This window comes from Capra hircus, chromosome 12, assembly GCF_001704415.2.
Source record: "Capra hircus breed San Clemente chromosome 12, ASM170441v1, whole genome shotgun sequence".
In the NCBI taxonomy this organism is placed as follows: domain Eukaryota; kingdom Metazoa; phylum Chordata; class Mammalia; order Artiodactyla; family Bovidae; genus Capra; species Capra hircus.
Window position 1 is genome coordinate 2,229,141 of NC_030819.1, and position 19,573 is coordinate 2,248,713.

The following is a 19,573-nucleotide window of genomic DNA, read 5'->3' on the forward strand; positions in this document are numbered from 1 at the left end:
AAATTCTGTTTCTGGAGTAAGCTTTTCCTTTGAATTTAGGTTTATTCTTATCAGTATGAATGGCAGTAAATAGCTACACATTTCAATGTTAGATGCAATTGTGAATAACTATAGTTTTCCACTTTGAACCAAAAATTTATGATCAATAATTTTTTTGGATCCTAACAGCAGTTTTAGGAAGGCAAATAAACTCAATTTCCCCTACATTGGAACTATAAAGAAGTCATGTAATGAATTTGCAACTAATTATTCTAGAGTCCAGTCTTTAAAAGCAAAAATGTGAGGTCTCCGAGCTTTGGTTTTATACAGTGAATCTCAGGGAACCAATGAAATCACTTTTTCAGTGCTTTATACCTGTAAATTTTGTGAGTGGTCAATTTAGTCTCAGAATGGTGATCAGTGCTTTGAAAGTCTCAAAATTCATAAATTCTATTATGAAAAGTTGCCTCACTGGACACCTTCTAGAAAGGTTGCCATGAATGCATAAAGAAAGACTCTTTCAAAATATCCCTTTAATTAGTGGTATTAAAGCCCCAAAGTGATAAAATTAGAAAGAGGTGGTATAATTTCTTTTCCATTTTTCCGTAAGCATTGAATCAGGTGGTAAATTTCAAGTTGAGGTCTAAATTATTAAATTTTACTTTTCTTTCCTAAGCAAAATGCTGAAAACATGTTTCATTTGTTATTAATAGTATTAACCCTGAAGTCGCTAACTGCTAAAATCTGCATTCCTAGGAAATAAACTGTCAAGAGTTGTCTCCACTGTGGTTTTCTGTTCACTGACTAAAGACATATCAGGTGAAAATGGAGGATCTTCATTCATCTTTCTGATCATCAAGGTGGCGGTGACCTTCTGATCATCAAGCTTCTATCCTCAGAGAAAAGACTGACTTGATGCCTGCTTGTTCAAGCCAACACATAAGCTTAATTCAAAGCAGCATTCAGAACTAATCAAATTCCACACCACAGAGTGACATCAGTACCCTTCATCTCTCAAAATGGAATAATTAGTAATCATCCTAGTTAGCTCTTCTCCAGCAGCGAATAAAATTACTGTGGATTAGCAGAATTCTGATCAGTAGATTTCTTTTTTTTAATCCATCTTGAAGGAGCTTTCAGATGGAAGAAAACACAAAACAACCAAAAATTCAAATTTTCATGAGGCTCTATTCTTCCAAACAGGGCAAATGCAGGACTCGCTGTGCCTGAAATGACACTGGAGCGCTGAAAGGAAGACCACGGGTTTGGGAGCCAGAAAGGGTTCTGACTCATTCATGCAAGGGACCATGAACAGAACTGTCGTACTTATTTCTCGAGTTTTCAAGACATGTACGTTTTAAAAAATGTTTTATGTCAGAAATAGTCTTGACTGGAAATACGTCTGTGATTCTCCACGTTTTCAGAACTCTATGTGAGCACATCTTCCAGAAAGTTTCACGACTGAAAACATACATGTCAATATATACGTTGGCAGATTATATATAATATGCAGTGAAAGTGTTTTACGGATCTGGACGCATTTTTGATCAAGATGAAAGGAGATGGAGGTGAGAACACTCCCTCTCCTTCAAGAAGGAAGGTGCCCTTGGTGTTACGGGAACCACTGACAAAAGAAGGGTTTGGGGAACCTAGAAAGATTATACTGTCGAATAAGTAATCAGATGGGGGAATCCTGGGCTAAAAGCCAGGCTAGAATGTTATTTATTGATTAAAATTTCTTCAAATTAAGAGACAATCCTTACTTCACTGTAGCAGATGTTTCATGATACTGAGACTTGTATTTTTTATGTTACAATTTGTGTCTGAATGCCTGATCAAGGAGTTGGCATTATATCAAAGTATCAGCAATAGTATCAATAAAGGAAACACAGCATCGGTCACCCTTAAATGAGTAAGATAGCATTCCCAGTATAATAAGATCACATACGGATGTGAGAGCTGGACGATAAAGAAGGCTAAGCGTCAAAGAATTGATGCTTTCGAATTACGTGCTGGAGAAAACTCGAGAGTCCCTTGGACTGCAAGGAGATCAAACCAGTCACTCCTAAAGGAAATCAACCCTGAATATTCACTGGACTGACTGAAGCTGAAACTCCAATACTTTGGCCACCCGATGTGATGAGCTGACTCACTGGAAAAGACCCTGATGCTGGGAAAGATTGAAGTCAGGAGGAGAAGGGGACGACAGAGGATGAGATGGTTGGATGGCATCACCAACTCAATGGACATGAGTTTGAGCAAGCTCAAGGAGACAGTGAAGGACAGGGAAGCCTGGTGTACTGCAGCCCATGGGGTTGCAAAGAGTCAGACACAACTTAACAACTAAAGAACAACAACAACAATAAAATCATCACAACTGTTATATGTGTTCATAATTTAAGGAAGTTGCTGTTCAGTTGCTGAGCTGTGTTTGACTCTATAAAGCACAAAATGAACCTCTAACCTACACATATTTTACCTAACTTGAGGTGTGAAAATCTTACTCCGGTTTGATTAACTATTTTAGCGAATGCTTAAAATTCAGAAGGCTTTTACCTGGGACTAATCTGATAACTCAGGTCCTTTTAAAAACCATGTAAAGTGAATTAAATTAATATCTTTTATATTTTTCATTCAGAAAAAAAGGGCTCTTGGTGATGAAGTTATTCAAAACTCAAAAGTCCGATCTTACACCTCTTTGAAGTGTTCACAGAGTGCCTGTTTTTGGAGATGATGATAATTTTTCTTAGACTGAAAATAATTTTGAAAAGTAAAGATGAACACAACAGATCTGCCCTTATTCTCTGTTGTGGGGTGAATCGTGTCTCACACACACAAAAAAGAAAACACTTAAGCACTGGGCCCTGTGACCGGTGACCCCCGGGCATGAGGTTTCATCTGAAAGTGGGGGCTGGCAGATGCTCTCAAGCTGAGACAAGGCCACACTGAGCGGCACGGGGTTTCCAGATCAGAGCAGCCTCTCCGGGCCTGGAATCTCACACTCACTCCACTCCATTCTCGTCCAAGCTCTGCCTGGTCTCAGCTCTAGCTTCTCCATCCTGAATAAGCTTAGAGCCTCTATGGGGTTTGGTCCAGGTCATTGAAATAGGCACAGAGGTAGAACTGAGCCTGGCCCAGGACTTGCGGAATCTGAGCTCAGAGTGCGACCATCAGCTCCAGCCACTCTTTGGAATCCAACAAAGTCTTGTAAACACTCGGAGCTGCCAGTCCTGGGCTCACATTCCCTTGTATGTGTGCTCAGTTGTGAAGTGGTATCTGACTCTGTGCAACCCCATGGACTGTAGCCTGCCAGGCTCCTCTGTCCCTGGGGTTCTCCAGGCAAGGATACTGGAGGGGGTTGCCTTCCCTACTCCTGGGGATCTTCCCGACCCAGGGATCGAACCCAGGTCTCCTGCATGGCAGGTGGATTATTTACCACTGAGCCACCTGGGAGCCCGACGTTCCTTTAGAGCTTTCCTAGTCCTCATCCTCTGTTAGAGTTGCTGCTGTAAGCTCCTCCACCCTTGATTCATTTGCTCACGGTGTATCTAGTGTCCCCTGACTCTGCCAGACACGGTGCTAGACCCTGCGGACGCAGCGAAGGACACAAGGACACATGCTGGCGGGGAGAGGGTCCGAAAGACACGTCTTCGCTCCTGCACGACCCTGCAGGCCTTGAAAAGCAGGACGCAATCCAGCTGACTTCAAAGCGAACACCCAACACAACGGTACAAACAGAATCACCTAGTAAAATGCAGAATAACTGTTTCTTAAAAAGACAAAATGGAGAGAGCGGCATGAGTCCTAACCCAACATGACTGGTGTCTTGGTAAGAAGAAAAGAGATGCAGGAAGAACCCCCGTGACCAAGCTGAGCAGGGCGATGTCTCTACAAGTCAAGCATCAGCCAGAAGAGCAAGGACAGAATCTCTCCCGAGAACCCGAGACGGCTCAGCCCTGCTGCAGCTGCATGCTGGGCTTGCGGCCTCCAAAACTGTGCAGGATGGCTCTCGGCCAGGGCGTGGGGCTTTGTCACGGCAGCTGCCGGTCACTGACGCCCTGTCTCCTCCTGTCGACCCTGGGTATCCTGTGCTGCCAGCGCCGGGAGGCAACAGCGCTAACGAGCCACTCCTCTCAGGGTCGGAGGAGCTCAGCAGTGCTAACACAGGCCACGTACTGGGGCCCAGAGAACGCGGAGCAGGGGGCCGGTCTGCAGCACCCTCTGGTCCAAGCTCCGCATCGCAGGTTGGACCGTCTTTAGCGTGCTGGCCCCTGCTCTGCGTCCTGCCTGAACTCTTGCCCGGGGTGGGAGAAAGCGCAGCGCAGTCACGACCAGGCTCCTTCTCCGGAACCTCGGCCGACTCTCTGCCGCAAAAGAATCCGCCTTTGTACTCAAGACGCTCTCCCCGAGGCGGGTGAATATTTGACGCCGCTCCTCACATCTCGCCCAAGGCTTGGGCTCGGCAGCGTACCCTTTGTAGTTTCTTCAAAGTTCACTCCACAGACAGCGCCCTTGAACTCTCACTCTCCTAATAAGCATCCCCTGAGCGTTCCTCGTCTTCCTCTTAAACAGAGGAAAACTAAGATCTGAGCCCACAGGCCGCTCCCGTTAGCCTCCCCCGACCGCTCATGTCCTAGGCATTACACGCCTTTCAGTGTAGCCTCAACGAGCACCAACGGTATATGCTTCTTTATGTATTAGCAGTTGTATTATTCTTCAAATTAAAATATATAAATATATATACAAAACCACTTCAAAATCAATTTGCCACATTCTTAACGCAGCAGGAGGCTGCCCAGCAAACATAGGCCACAGGACCTGAATGAAGGGTGATCCTCAGGAGAAGGTGGGGGAGAACCACAGGGCAAGTGGAGTGTGTGGGGCGCCCTCCACCATGGGAGCCTGGACCAGCACGTTCCTAAGAGGATGTGCTCAGCTGCCGGCCGGGCTGAGAGTACACTGATGCCCTCAGCTCAGCATCTACGCTGGGCACAGCCCAGCATCTGGGAGTGCCTCTGGTTAGCTCGCAGGAGTATTTATCGTCCCCGAGTCACAGCCTGCAGCCTGGGAGGCGGTCTGACTGTGTGGCGGCTCTGTGGGGCTGCCAGCTCAGTAACACAAGACTCCCCTCCAAAGCCTGCTACTTCTTTTCTGTATGGCATACACTAATTTTCTAAACTAACATGCCTGAAGAGGATATGTCTATCCAGAAAAAAAGTAAATGAAGTGAGGAATGGATAAGACCGTCAGAAGGACTTCCCGAGTGGCTCCGATGGTAAAGAGTCTGCCTGCAACGCAGCAGACCCAAGTTCGATCCCTGGGTCGGGAAGATCCTCTGGAGGCGGGAATGGCAACCCACTCCAGTATTCCTGCCTGGAGAATCCCATGGACAAAGGAGCCTGGCGGGCTGCAGCCCATGGGGTAGCAGAGTCGGACACGGCTGAGCGACTAAACGAGTCCGTCAGAAGCCACTTGGTGTGTCTCCGTCTGGGCAAAGGGAATACTGATCCAAGAACAAGCTGCATCTCCTCCAAGGGAACCATGTAGAAACCCTAGTGTCCAGCCGTAGGCGGGCTGGGTTAGAACCACTGCTTTCAGACGTCAGTGTCTGTCGGAGCAGCTGGGGACCCTGCTGGAGATTCCCAGTGCTGAGGTTCAGGGTGGATTGTGAGACTGTAGTTCTAACAAGCTCTCTGATTACACCAGGTGCTTATCTTTGGGTCCCCTGGAGTGACAAGGGGCTGGAACATGGGGCCTCTGGAACCCTTCGAGCTCCCAGCTTCTGTGGCTCCAACCCCTGGTGCCTGGCAAGGTCAGGAGGAATTAATGCTCCTAAATGAAGTGATCCTTTCACTTGGAGGGATGTCCTGACTGGGATGTCACAAGCAAAGCTGTGAAAACCAGAGTCTGATGCTTAAGACATTTGTCCTCTGAGGTTTTCCTAAATGGTAGACCTTCAGGTAGAGCTCTTAGCCATGGATTAAAAAATAAAAAATAAAACAAAACAATGTTCCTATTGCAGAATTTAAACCTCTAACTTTAACAGCTAAAATTATCTTTTTTTATTCCTTTTATGCATTTTTTTAACCAAATTTCATTTAGTCATAATGGGATTTAGACATAAGCTAACTGCAAAATACAAGTTTGTTGCTGTTTAGTTGATAAGTTGTGTCCAACTAGGTGACCCCATGGACGGTAGCCTGCCAGGCTCCTCTGTTCGTGGGATTTCCCAGGCAAGAATACTGCAGTGGGTTGCCATTCCCTTCTCCAGGGGATCTTCCCTACCCAGGTATTGGACCAGCATCTCCACTATCGGCAGGCGGATTCTTTATCATTGAGACACCTGGGAAGCACAAAATGCAGGTTGTTTCTAAACTTTGGTCAGAAGTGACTTTCGTTTCCTGAAGGGAAGATAGGGCAATTCAAAATGCCAGATAAAATTGGTCTATTTGAAAGATCATTACAAATAGCAATTGTTTTCGTGCCGACAGCATGATACCCACTCCAGTATTCTTGCCTCAGAAATCCCACGAACAGAGGAGCCTGGCGGGCTACCGTCCGTGGGGTCGCAACTAGTTGGACACAACTTATCAACTAAACAACAACAAACTTGTATTTTGCAGTTAGCTTATGTCTAAATTTTGAAAATTAATAATTCTTCCAAGTAGATTTAGGCACTCTATATACAGTTGTATTCATGTTACTAATTTGCATGTATACTATCTTTTGATTTGAAAGATATAAAATCATAAGTTTATTTTAAATTAGTTGCGTTTTAAACAGGAACCCCTACTTTAAAATATACATTAAATATATAAATAAAATCTGAAACAGTTCGGTTTTGGTTTAGTGGAGTGATTATTTTGATTTTTTGACTTGTTTTAATTCAATCATTTTAAAACACAGATTCACTGTTATTAAAAACAGATTTCAATGTATGCTGCATGAAAGAATTATATACTCAGTTATATTTTATTTTCAGTATTTTAGTTTCTTTCTCTGTTTGGCAAGTGTGATTCATTTCAACTGTTTGGTTTTCATAACAGTTTTGGTTTGGTTTCATATCATAGAGTTTGTACAAACACTGTTGTAAAAGGTTCACCTTGCATTTCAGAATATTTTTCAAAGTGCAATAATTTTAGAACTCATAACTTGACACCGTGAATGTGCACACTGAAAGTCTATACACACACAAGTGCATGTGCACACACGCACACACACATGCACACACACACACACATGCACAGGGCCGTGCACACATGTGCATGCACACACACGCACGCACGTATGCATGCACACACACATGCACACACACGTACACGCACGCACGCACGCACAGGGACGTGCACACACATACACGCACGCGCACACACGTATGCATGCATGTATGCACACACGCGCACATGCATGCACATACACGCACGCACATATGGACATGCACACACGCACACACATGCACAGGGACGCACAGTACACGCACACGCACACACGTATGCACGCACGTATGCACACACGCACGCACACATGGACACACGCGTACACACACGCACACACATATGCACAGGGACACACATGTACACACATGCACGCAGACACACACGTATGCATGCACATATTCACACACGCACACACACACCAGTCACTGTTGCTGCCGTGCTCAGTGTGTCTGTGACCCCTTCTTGTAGCTCCTGAGGCCTCCTTGTTAATTTTACACTTACCTCCAGTTAAGTGCTTTTTCCTCTCACAGAACTGCAGTTCAAAATACTTTATGAAGCAGCTGGACAGGTCATTAAGAGTGGTCCTGGCATGTCCAAATGCTTCTAAGATGCTCATGGCCTGCAGAAAAAGGGAAACAGTTACTGTGCTAAGCATGTGCTCAAATAAAATGGGACGATTATAGCGAACAGACAGGAGCATTCCATCAGCTAAGAGGCCACCCCCTGCCCATACAACACAATAGTGCATTCTTAAGATCACTCTTTCCTCAAGTGCAAACTGTTAACATCCTTCGTCCCTACAGGTAACGAGTGTAACAAGATAGTGATGCACAGAGCACACGACCGCCTCCCTCACACCACCCTCTCAGGGAAAGTGGAGGACAGCACTCTCTTCACACACACACACACACACACACACAACTCAGTACGTACTGCTGGTTTTTTCCAACTTACGAACACATACAGATGGCTAACAAACACATGAAAAGATCCTCAACATCACTCATTATCAGAGAAATGCAAATCAAGACCACAATGAGGTACCATTTCATGCCAGTCAGAATGGCTGCTATCAAAAAGTCTACAAATAATAAATGCTGGAGAGGGTGCAGAGAAAAGGGAACCCTCTTACACTGTTGGTGGGAATGCAAACTAGTACAGCTCCTATGGAGAACAGTGTGGAGATTCCTTAAAAAACTGGAAATAGAACTGCCTTATGACCCAGCAATCCCACTGCTGGGCATATACACAGAAGAATTCAGAATTGAAAGAGACACGTGTACCCCAATGTTCATCGCAGCACTGTTTATAATAGCCAGGACCTGGAAGCAACCTAGATGTCCATCAGCAGATGAATGGATAAGAAAGCTGTGGTACATATACACAATGGAGTATTACTCAGCCATTAAAAAGAATACATTTGAATCAGTTCTAATGAGGTGGATGAAACTGGAGCCGATTATACAGTGAGGTAAGCCAGAAAGAAAAACACCAATACAGTATACTAACACATATATATGGAATTTAGAAAGATGGTAATGATAACCCTGTATGCGAGACAGCAAAAGAGACACAGATGTACAGAACAGTCTTTTGGACTCTGAGGGAGAGGGAAAGGGTGGGATGATTTGGGAGAATGGCATTGAAACATGTATGATATCATATAAGAAATGAATCGCCAGTCCAGGTTCAATGCAGGATACAGGATGCTTGGGGCTGGTGCACTGGGATGACCCAGAGGGATGGTGCAGGGAGGGAGGAGGGAGAGGGGTTCAGGATGGGGAACACATGTACACCTGTGGTGGATTCATGTTGATGTATGGCAAAACCAACACAATACTGTAAAGTAATTAACCTCCAATTAAAATAAATAAATTTATATTTTAAAAAAACAAGTAAAAGTGCTTCAGTAGCTTTGGAAGGAGGAATTAAGAGTTAATATATGTAATGATCAGAATTTCTTTTAAAAACAACAAATTCACTGACACACCTGTTTACAACCTGCTTTTTCACCCACGTTTACGCCGCCAAGTGCCACTTTGCACCCCAAGCCCCTGGGTCACCTTCCACCCCGTTTTCACTCCATGCCAACCATTCTCCCCACAGGAGCAGGCGTTAGAATTCTAGATGAAGCCTTTGACCCAGTGTGTCTTATCGCAAGGTGCTACTGCAGAGACGGCTGTTTGCAGCTTTAAAGTGTTGTTACTACAGACCCTCAGAAAACTCTGGCCTCTGAAATTCTCTCTTGATGTATATCCTTAAAAATTGACTATAGAATGAATGCTATTATTTTCTCACAATTAATTGTACCTGTGATCATGAAAATGCTCAAAATTCTCCAAGCCAGGATTCAATAAAATGTGAACCGTGAACTTCCAGATGTTCAAGCTGGTTTTAGAAAAGGCAGAGGAACCAGAGATCAAATTGCCAACATCCGCTGGATCATCGAAAAAGCAAGAGAGTTCCAGGAAAACATCTATTCTGCTTTATTGATAATGCCAAAGCCTTTGACTGTGTGGATCACAATAAACTGGAAAATTCTGAAAGAGATGGGAATACCAGACCACATGACCTGCCTCTTGAGAAATCTGTATGTAGGTCAGGAAGCAACAGCGCGAATTGGACACGGAACAACAGACTGGTTCCAAATAGGAAAAGGAGTATATCAAGGCTGTATATTGTCACCCTGCTTATTTAACTTATACGCAGAGTACATCATGAGAAATTATGGGCTGGAAAAAGCACAAGCTGGAATCAAGACTGCCGGGAGAAATATCAATAACCTCAAATATGCAGATGACACCACCCTTATGGCAGAAAGTGAAGAACTAAAGAGCCTCTTGATGAAAGTGAAAGAGGAGAGTGAAAAAGTTGGCTTAAAGCTCAACATTCAGAAAATGAAGATCATGGCATCTGGCCCCATCACTTCATGGCACATAGATGGGGAAACAGTGGAAACAGTGGAAACAGTGTCAGACTTTATTTCTTCTGCGCTCCAAAATCACTGCAGATGGTGACTGCAGCCATAAAATTAAAAGACGCTTACTGCTTGGAAGGAAAGTTATGACCAACCTAGACAGCATATTAAAAAGCAGAGACATTACTTTGACAACAAAGGTCCATCTAGTCAAAGCTATGGTTTTTCCTGTAGTCATGTATGGATGTGAGAGTTGGACTATAAAGAAAGCTGAGCACCAAAGAACTGATGCTTTTGAACTGTGGTGTTGGAGGAAACTCTTGAGAGTCCCTTGGACTGCAAGGAGATCCAACCAGTCAATCCTAAAGGAAATCAGTCCTAAATATTCACTGGAAGGACTGATAGCTAAAGCTGAAACTCCAATATTTTGGCCACCTGATGCGAAGAACCAACTCATTGGGAAAGACCCTGATGCTGAGAAAGATTGAAGGCGGGAGGAGAAGGGGATAACAGAGGATGAGATGGTTGGATGGCATCACCGACTCAATGGACATGGGTTTGAGTGAGCTCCGGGAGTTGGTGATGGACAGGGAAGGCCTGCTGTGCTGCAGTCCATGGGGTCACAAAGAGTTGGACATGACTGAGTGACTGAACTGAACTGTGATAATGAAGATGACCAAGCAGTTCTCCCAAAAGAATGAAAAGCTGGAAGGTTCAAGAGCATTTTTCTGGATCTTCCGAGAAGTGCGTGCATGCTCAGTTCTAGCCACCTCTTTGTGACCCCATGGTGACAAAGGCTTCTCTGTCCATGGGTTTCTCCAGGCAGGAGTCCTGGGGTGGGCTGCCATACCCTCCTCCGTGGGATCTCCCCGACTCAGGTATCGAGCCCCCATCTCTTGAGTCTCCTGCACTGGGAGGTGGGTTCTTTCCCACTGCACCACCGCCATCTTTCAAGATACTGACATGGTAATGCAGTTCCTCCATCAGCCACCAGAGGGCCACAACAACACCTTATTGATACACTGGGTGGTGGGTTACAATTTCTGATGGCAGTGTAAGAATTTTATTCTAAATTTAAAAATTTTGCAGCTCCTCTTTAACTTTCTGGATACTGCTCTACTAAGGCATTCAGTTCACCTGGAAGTATTTTATATTGTGAAAGATTACAAAACAACATTAATTCTCATCACAAGTCAAAGTGCTAAATGTTGGGCAGCAGTGAAATATACGAAAATGTCTGTTTTTGAAGTTTGAACTTTTGGAGAGAAACAATGAATCCTTACACAAACTCTATGATTTCGGTCTCTTTATAGTAACCTAATTTTAAAGATCACAACAGTGCATTGTTAGCAGTAATAGCAGAAATATTTCTGAAAAGTAATTTGAAAGAATATTTATATTTTGCCTTTTTCCCAACAACTTAATATGAAAAAAATATATAGCAAGGTTATACTGTAATTACATCACATTTAAACCTTTATAGTAGCTCCTTCAAAGAATCAAATAAAATTTTAAAAATGTTTTTTGGCTTCTAGTTACATTGGCATTGTATCTGCTAATACACTGATTTTATTATAATAGAAAATGAACATAAAGGTAATTAATGACATGCACCTAGAAAGGAAGCATAGGGTATATAATTCAATGCATGTGCCTTGGAATAAGAGACACCTGCCCCAGACTCCAACTCTGATAATGACAAACGCTATAACCTTGAGCAAGTTTTGTAAATTTCCAAACCTCATTTCTTTTATTCTAAACAGAACAACTCAGTGATGATCAGAGTCCAGTGTATGAAGTGTTCAGCTTGGTGCCTGTAACATGATAAGCATTCAACAAACAGCAGTATTTAATTTTGCTTTTGTAAATAATAGTAGAAAACAATTATATTGTACATTATATTGTACTGACTATGTGCCAGGAACCATATATATATATAATTATATATACACATACATGCACATACATTCATATGTATATCTGTACATGTATGTCATTATATATAAAATTATATATAACTATACACACATACATATGTATGTATGACTGTATATGCACGTATGTGCTTATTACATTTTTTAATCCTCACAACGAGAGTCTCCATTTTATCGAAAAGGAAACTGACAAATCTAGAAAATTTCCCAAGATTGAAAACTTATAAATAGTGGAGCTGGGATTAAAACCTAAGCAATCTCTTGGGCTGGTGCATTTAGCCACTGTAACAGAATAACAATAAAGATACATAAGTGACTAAAAGCACCGAACAAGACATGAGTGCACGGCACGCATTCACTGCACCACTGATCCATGACTCAAGATTAAACTGAAATACAGAGTGGTACTTTTTCATCTTTTATCATCCTCCTGCCCAATAGGTGGCACCAAACAAATGTGTTAAGAGAAACACTGCAAAAAAAAAAGAAAGCAAAATTGATACTGTTGCTACTCGACTTTAAAACAAAATAATGAGAAGACTGTGTCATAATATAACTTTAAATAAAAATACAGGCAAAGGGAAATACCTATTTCCTCAGTATTCACTGACTTGCATTTTATGGGCATGATTTGCTCCTATTTATATTGGATTTTTTTTTCTATAAAATGTTCACAGTTCTGCCATTAAAAGCTGTGACCTATTATCATGGTAGTAGGGAACTAATCGGCCTCTCTAAAAGTAAAGACTTGTACCTTCCTCAATAAAAGACAATGGCTTAATCAGGGTGACCCCATCACTCCGCCCTGTACAGTTGCTCAATAAATGTTGATTTAAGGAACTTAAATGGGATTGAATGTCTCAAAGTTGAAACTCATTTGGACCAGAATCAGTGAAGAAAAGTTCCAGGCAATTGTGTTTTTTCCCAAAACATGAATTTCGTGTTCCAATAAACCTACTGCCGTGGAAAGCCCCTCTTTCCCAGCTTGAAGTTCAAATACAGGGGCTAGAAACAACCGCTCTCCCAGCTGATCTTGGCTGTTGTGAAGTTGCCCAGGGAACACATGTCACGTCTACGGTGACAGGACCCCAAGCCACACTCCTGTTCTCAGCTTGGCCCCAGATGTGAGATGGCTTTGAGCCGCACGTGCTTAGTGTATAGATCAGAAGGCAACGGCACCCCACTCCAGCACTCTTGCCTGGAAAATCCCATGGACGGAGGAGCCTGGCGTGCTGCGGTCCATGGGGTCACTAAGAGTCGGACACGACTGAGCGACTTCACTTTGGCTTTTCACTTTCGTGTGCTGGAGAAGGAAAGGGCAACCCGCTCCAGTGTTCTTGCCTGGAGAATCCCAGGGACGGGGGAGCCTGGTGGGCTGCCGTCTATGGGGTCGCACAGTCGGACACGACTGAAGCGACTCAGCAGCAGCAGTGTGTAGATCAAGCGTAATAAACGGCTGTGAATTAAGGCCACAAAGGAACACGTGTGATACCACAGATACGCTGCAGAGGGATTTATCGTACATTTTTTGTAAAGAGAAAAACTGAGAAGAGTTTCTCCTTATCATCTGATAAAATGCCAACAGAACTTGCTAGAACAGTGTGAAGACAAAAGAATCAAACTACTTCAGGCGTCTCCTTGAATAAACTGAGTTTTACTGGGTGAAATTGGACCCCTCTCTGAGCTGCCAACAGGCTCTCAATCAGCTCTCAGTAATTCCCTACAAAAGATGCTTATCTGGGTCAATCCTCACAGATATATCCTATCTACACCCCAAACTGTCTCTTTATTGGTAAAAGTAATCAACTCTAATTATATTACATATTTTCAGTTCAACTGTTCTGAGCGAATACAAAAGAGTCTGTCCACAATATTTTAAAATACACATAAGAAAACAAACCTTAACTTCAGCAATCTTCATTTGCACAGGGCCTCCATCTTTTTTCCTTTATATTCACAAATTTTGACCAACTTATGATTAAAGTGAAGTTAAAGTTACTGTCGTGTCCAACTTTTTGTGACTCCATGGACTTTAGCCCACCAGGCTCCTCTGTCTGTGGGATTCTCCAGGCCAGAATACTGGAGTGGGTAGCCTTACCCTTCTCCAGGGGATCTTCCTGACCCAGGGATGGAACCCAGGTCTCCTGCACTGCAGGCAGATTCTTTACCATCTGAGCCACCAGTGAAGTCCTATGGTTCAACTTAAAGCCTATTAAGGTGCCTCCCCTTCTGTCTGCAATCAGATTTTTCTGACCCCACCATAGTCTCTAACTGAAACCAGTGACTTACATGCTTAAATTTGGAATCGAATATAGGCCTGCTGGAGCCAGACCTGCAGGTGAGATGTCTCGTTATCTGTTTGCTGGCTTCAGACTTTCCAGATCCTCTTTCTCCACTAAAATAAGACAGAAAAAAATATATGCTTACTGTTTTGGCAAATATAGTGAAAAAAGGAGCCAGACAGTAATTCTCAGACACAAAGAAGGTAAGCAAATGACTTGACGACCCTCAACGAGAACATGCCATCGTTTGACTTTCCCACTTGACTCACTCATTAGTGTAAATACAGAAAGGCGCATGGAAGTGAAGACAATCGAGGGAAACTACACAGCAATACAAACACCAGTCTTGAAAGAAGAAAGAAAACGTCTCAGCTGAGCATCACCAAACCCTACGGTCACTGATTTGCTCTTCATTTCTTGACCCTCGAATGAAAAAAAATGCTTGTTTTTTCTGAGTAACGGGTTGATACATGGCATCATTAGGCTTTAAAGATGTCCCAAGGGAATACCAGTTCTGCAGAAAACTAACAAATTTTACTGTTGATAGAAAAACAATCCCATGAGCAAGGGCATGTGGAAACACGCAGATTTCTTCACTGACGGAACATGCTTGGCACTGAGAGTTCTGTAATCAGCAGGTTCCCAAAAGATGTCACTGGCTCTTCAGAACTTCGTAAGAACCAGAGTTTTTGACAAGAATTAAGTAGATTCAGTGAGAATTTAGTTAAGGCCATGGATTTGTGACAGTCATTTTAGGGGAGGCTGGGGGGACCTCCAAAAGCCTCCTGAGGTGAGCGGCATTGGATGAGCACGGCTGTGAGGGTGGGTGGGTGGCACTCAGGCTCAGGAGCCAGACGGTTGGACTCACATCCCAGGGAGACCCTGGACTAAGGAGCTAACCCTTCTAACACTCAGCCCTTGACACATAAAATGACAGCAATAACACTGATCATAGCAACACGCATCCTACAAGGTCACTAAAGCGACGGACGAGATAACACATGGACGGCACCTAGCGGAGGGCCTGACACCTAGCGACTCTCAAAAATATTGGTTGTTATTACTGTCAACACGACTACACATTCCTTGCCATCTCCCAATTTTTTTTTTAAAAGTTTCCCTTTTTGTCTAAGCAAGACCAGGAAACCCAATAGATAAAGCAGATAAAAGCAGAATTTCTTGGCTCAAGAATGCCAGAGTCCCCTAACCTCCACCCGGGGGACCCTTCAAAGCAGGTATAAAAATAGCCATTTGCAGCTGTTTTGAAAACCACGACACCAAAGTCTGCAACACGTCGATCTGACTTTCCGTGGAACTTTGATGGAGTTAATAATATAATAGTAAATAAAGAAGTGCTTATTTACAGATTTAACATTACTTGGGTTCTTTCCAGGTCTCCTCTTCACTCTTTGGTCTCTCTCTGACTCAGGCTGTGCAAAGCTTTATTTACACGTTCAGTCTTCAACTGATGCTACTGAGGATAACTATGCAAAGTCCTCCTCTCATGGAGGTGTAGCCTGATATACAAGATAATTCTCAATGCAGATTGTACTTTGATACCTAAATATTTCTTTAATTTTTTATCACTACACACTCACATTTCACCCTTACTGCTTGTGGTACCCTTTTTTTTTTTTTTTTTCGCTCCGATGTAAATGACTCTCCTGAGCATCTTGACATTTAGGAGCTAACATTGGCAGTGCATTCCAATAAAAACGACTTTGGGTGTATAATTTTGATGACATGAGCAAAGGGAAATACCTAGAAGCAGCTGGGAAATTTCATGTCTGCAAGCTGCTGCATGGTGTCTTGCTTAGCACCACATTTTGGAGAAAGGTGGAATACTAGTCCTGGGCGCCTTTCTTTCCCTGTAGTTTCTAAGGGTTGAAAGCAAGGCGCTCTGATTCTAAGATGTAAATCTTCAAAATGAACTGAGCTTCAGGTTAAGTTTGTTGAAATCGATCCAGCCACACCCAGGCTGTTTGTAATAACAGAGATGTTTCTCCTCTGTGGCGAGTCACGCAAAGACTTACAAGGACACAAACTGATGAGGAAGTCAATTAACGTAAAGAGAAGAAATGTGAGCAGGTTTACCGCCAAGCTCCCGGGGCAGAACCGGGCCTGGGGCTGGGGCGGGTGGAGGGCTCACCTGAGAATGAAACACTGAGGTCTCCGCTCCTGGAAAAGCTGGTGGAAGGCTCTCTCCGCGCAGGAGAAAATGTGAGGTGGCAGGGAGGGGTTGGGCTGCCCCGTGCTGCTCAGGTACAGCTCAGAGACCTGGAGAACAGGGCAGGCATCTCTGTCAGAAGGATTCAGGATCCTTTCCCCCACAAAGACACTGATACATTTCCAATACACAAAAGCACATAAATCTCTAATCTTGAGTCACACTTGTAAACACAAACCATTTGCACAATGATGCCCTTCTCGGCATATTTTAAGCATCTCTAATGGGGGCTCCCTCTCGTCAAGGCTATGGATTTTCCTGTGGTCATGTATGAATGTGAGAGCTGGACTATAAAGAAAGCTGAGCACCGAAGGATTGATGCTTTTGAACTGTGGTGTTGGAGAAGACCCTTGAGCATCCCTTGGACTGCAAGGGGATCCAACCAGTCCATCCTAAAGATCAGTCCTGAATATTCAATGGAAGGACTGATGCTAAAGCTGAAACTCCAATATTTTGGCCACCTGATGTGAAGAACTGACTCACTGGAAAAGACGTTGATGCTGGGAAAGATTGAGGGCAGGAGAAGGGGATGACAGAGGATGAGATGGCTGCATGGCATCACCGACTTGATGGACATGAGTCTGAGTAAGCTCTGGGAGTTGGTGATGGACAGGGAGGCCTGGCCTGCTGCAGTCCATGGGGTCGCAAAGAGTCGGACATGACTGAGCGACTTTCACTCGATCACTTGACCCTTGACCCCATACAGATCAGTGCAGAGCGTTGCGGAGTTCCCTCTTCCACACAGCAGGTCTTCGTTGCTTCTGGCATCCATTTCATACACAGCGGTGTGCCCATGTCCTCCTCTTCTTCCTCCCAACTCTCCTCCTCCTCCTCATCCCCTTCTCCTTCATCTTCACCTATAGCCCCTGAAATAATACGGGTAATTCCTTTTGCCCTAGACAATCCTACTCCCACACATCTGCAGACAGCCCAGGGATGGGGCTGGGGTTGGGCTGGGTGGGGTGAGGAGAGTGGGCAGGTTTCAAGGCAGATTTAAAGCACAGTGGAACTGACTTTCACTAAGAAGAGAGGAGGGTCGGGTGGTGAGGGACCCTGTTTTACCCAAGAAGTATTTCTGTGCTAACTCTTGGTTGATTCATTGGGAGTTCAGAGACAGGAATGTCTCTCTCCCTCTCTCTTTCCCTCCCTGCCTCTGCCCCATCTCTGGCATCTAAAGGGCATCCTTGCTTCAAGAACACAGGCTTCCTCCTTTCATCTCCTGCTCCCCCACCAAGGATTCTGCTTCACACTGGAAGCAGCCTGTGGCTGCACAAGAAACAGAGAGTTCCCAGATGGCATTTTTGACCCCAAAACACTCGGCAAAAATCACACTGTGCTTCCAGTGGCCTGGAATACTTTTTCAAAAGCAGTTTCTCTTTTAATTTGACTCTCATGATTAAAGCTGGAAAGGCTCAGAAAATGAGTAAAGGCAGTACCGTCCTGTCTGACCCAATTGCCTCAACATCACAGGGCTCTTCTGAAAGCGTTCAGAGAAGAATTCTAAACCAACCGACCTTGAACTAGTCAAAAATGCATGGGAACACAGAGTTAATATAATATTTGATTTTAGAAGTCTGTCTAGGGACCACAGGCATAAGAACCACATGATAAGTACAAGGCACTCTTTTGATAAAATAACATTCCTTTTCAATATTTTCTCAGAGAAAAATAAAGTCACTATTATGTAACCACTCAGGGCAGAATTTTCTGAGAAGATTGATTTTACTCTCTGTTTTGCTTTTTCTTCTTAATCATTTGATACAATAGGTATGTCTAGTAAGTGGTTACTCTACATTATTAAAGGACGTTTTAAATTTTATACTCACCACGGTGGAATAAATTGGAATCTCCTTGAATGGATTAACCAGCAGGAGGATGTCCCCAATAAAAGTCTATTAAATGCAAAGGATAGAAATGGTTATCGGACCATATAAATAGCACTTTTAAAGTTAAATATTATATAATTTTAAGATCACTGAGCAAACTAGAGAATAAATAAAAATCACACTTTAACATTTTATGAATTATTTTAAAAGTTTGTAAATAAATAGAAAAGTCAAATTCACATAAAATTAAACCAATAAGCTGGTCCCATTGAACACACAACAAGTGAAATGACTGTCTTAAGTAATTAGGTGAACACGCAGATGAAACTTTGAAAAGTGGAATAATTAACTTACATAGAACATTATTACCAAGAACCACACAATGTATGTTCATTTAAATTGAATACCGACCAGTTCCAGCACACTTAAAGGGTTTGAGTCACATAAAGTGCATTCTCTGATCACAGACTATGATGTAAATTAACCATGGATAAACAATTACCACGAGAAGTACCATGGATAGCTAGAAAACCACCAAATGTGTGGTGATTGTACATTTGCAAATAACCCATGAGTCAAAAAGAGAAATCATAATGCGAATGAGAAAACATTTTAGTTATGATATATCATAGCACGTGAGATGCTACCAAAGGTATACTCGATATGAAAATTATTGCCCGAAATGTATGTTAAAAAAGAATACAGGCAGGTAATGATCTAAGTATCTGTTTCTAGGAACTCATCAAATTACATGAACTTATCAGGAATAAGTAACCAACATATGAGCAGAAATGAATGGAATTAGTAAACAAAACCATGGAGTAAAAAAACTAGAGCCAAAAGGCAATCATTGGAAAAGTCGAATAAAAAGCTGGTGTCCTAACAAGACCGACTGAGCAAAGAAGAGGAAACAGACCACCAACATCCCAAACAAGACATCACTACAGATCCCACTGACATGGGAACAGATGGAGAGGCTTTTAGAAACCTGTGGATATTTAGATGACGTGGACAATAATCCACAATCTTACCAAAACAAATGCAATAAGATGTCAGAAATCTAACTGCATTCATTTTCGGTAACAAATTGAATCTATGTCTAAAACCTTCCCGCAAAGAAAACTAAGAATTCACCAGTGAATTCTTGCCAACGCTGATATAAAAATAAACAAATTTCATACAAATTATTCC

General features: G+C 43.1%; 1 protein-coding gene across 1 annotated transcript in view; it reads right to left on the bottom strand.

Moving 5' to 3' along the window:
• MYO16 (myosin XVI) overlaps nt 1–19,573 on the bottom strand; it is a 529,091-nt gene that overhangs the window by 243,545 nt on the left and 265,973 nt on the right. Inside the window, 4 exon segments of the mRNA XM_018056366.1 lie at nt 7,698–7,815; nt 14,337–14,442; nt 16,479–16,606; nt 18,383–18,448. Coding sequence (XP_017911855.1) covers nt 7,698–7,815; nt 14,337–14,442; nt 16,479–16,606; nt 18,383–18,448 — 418 coding nt within the window.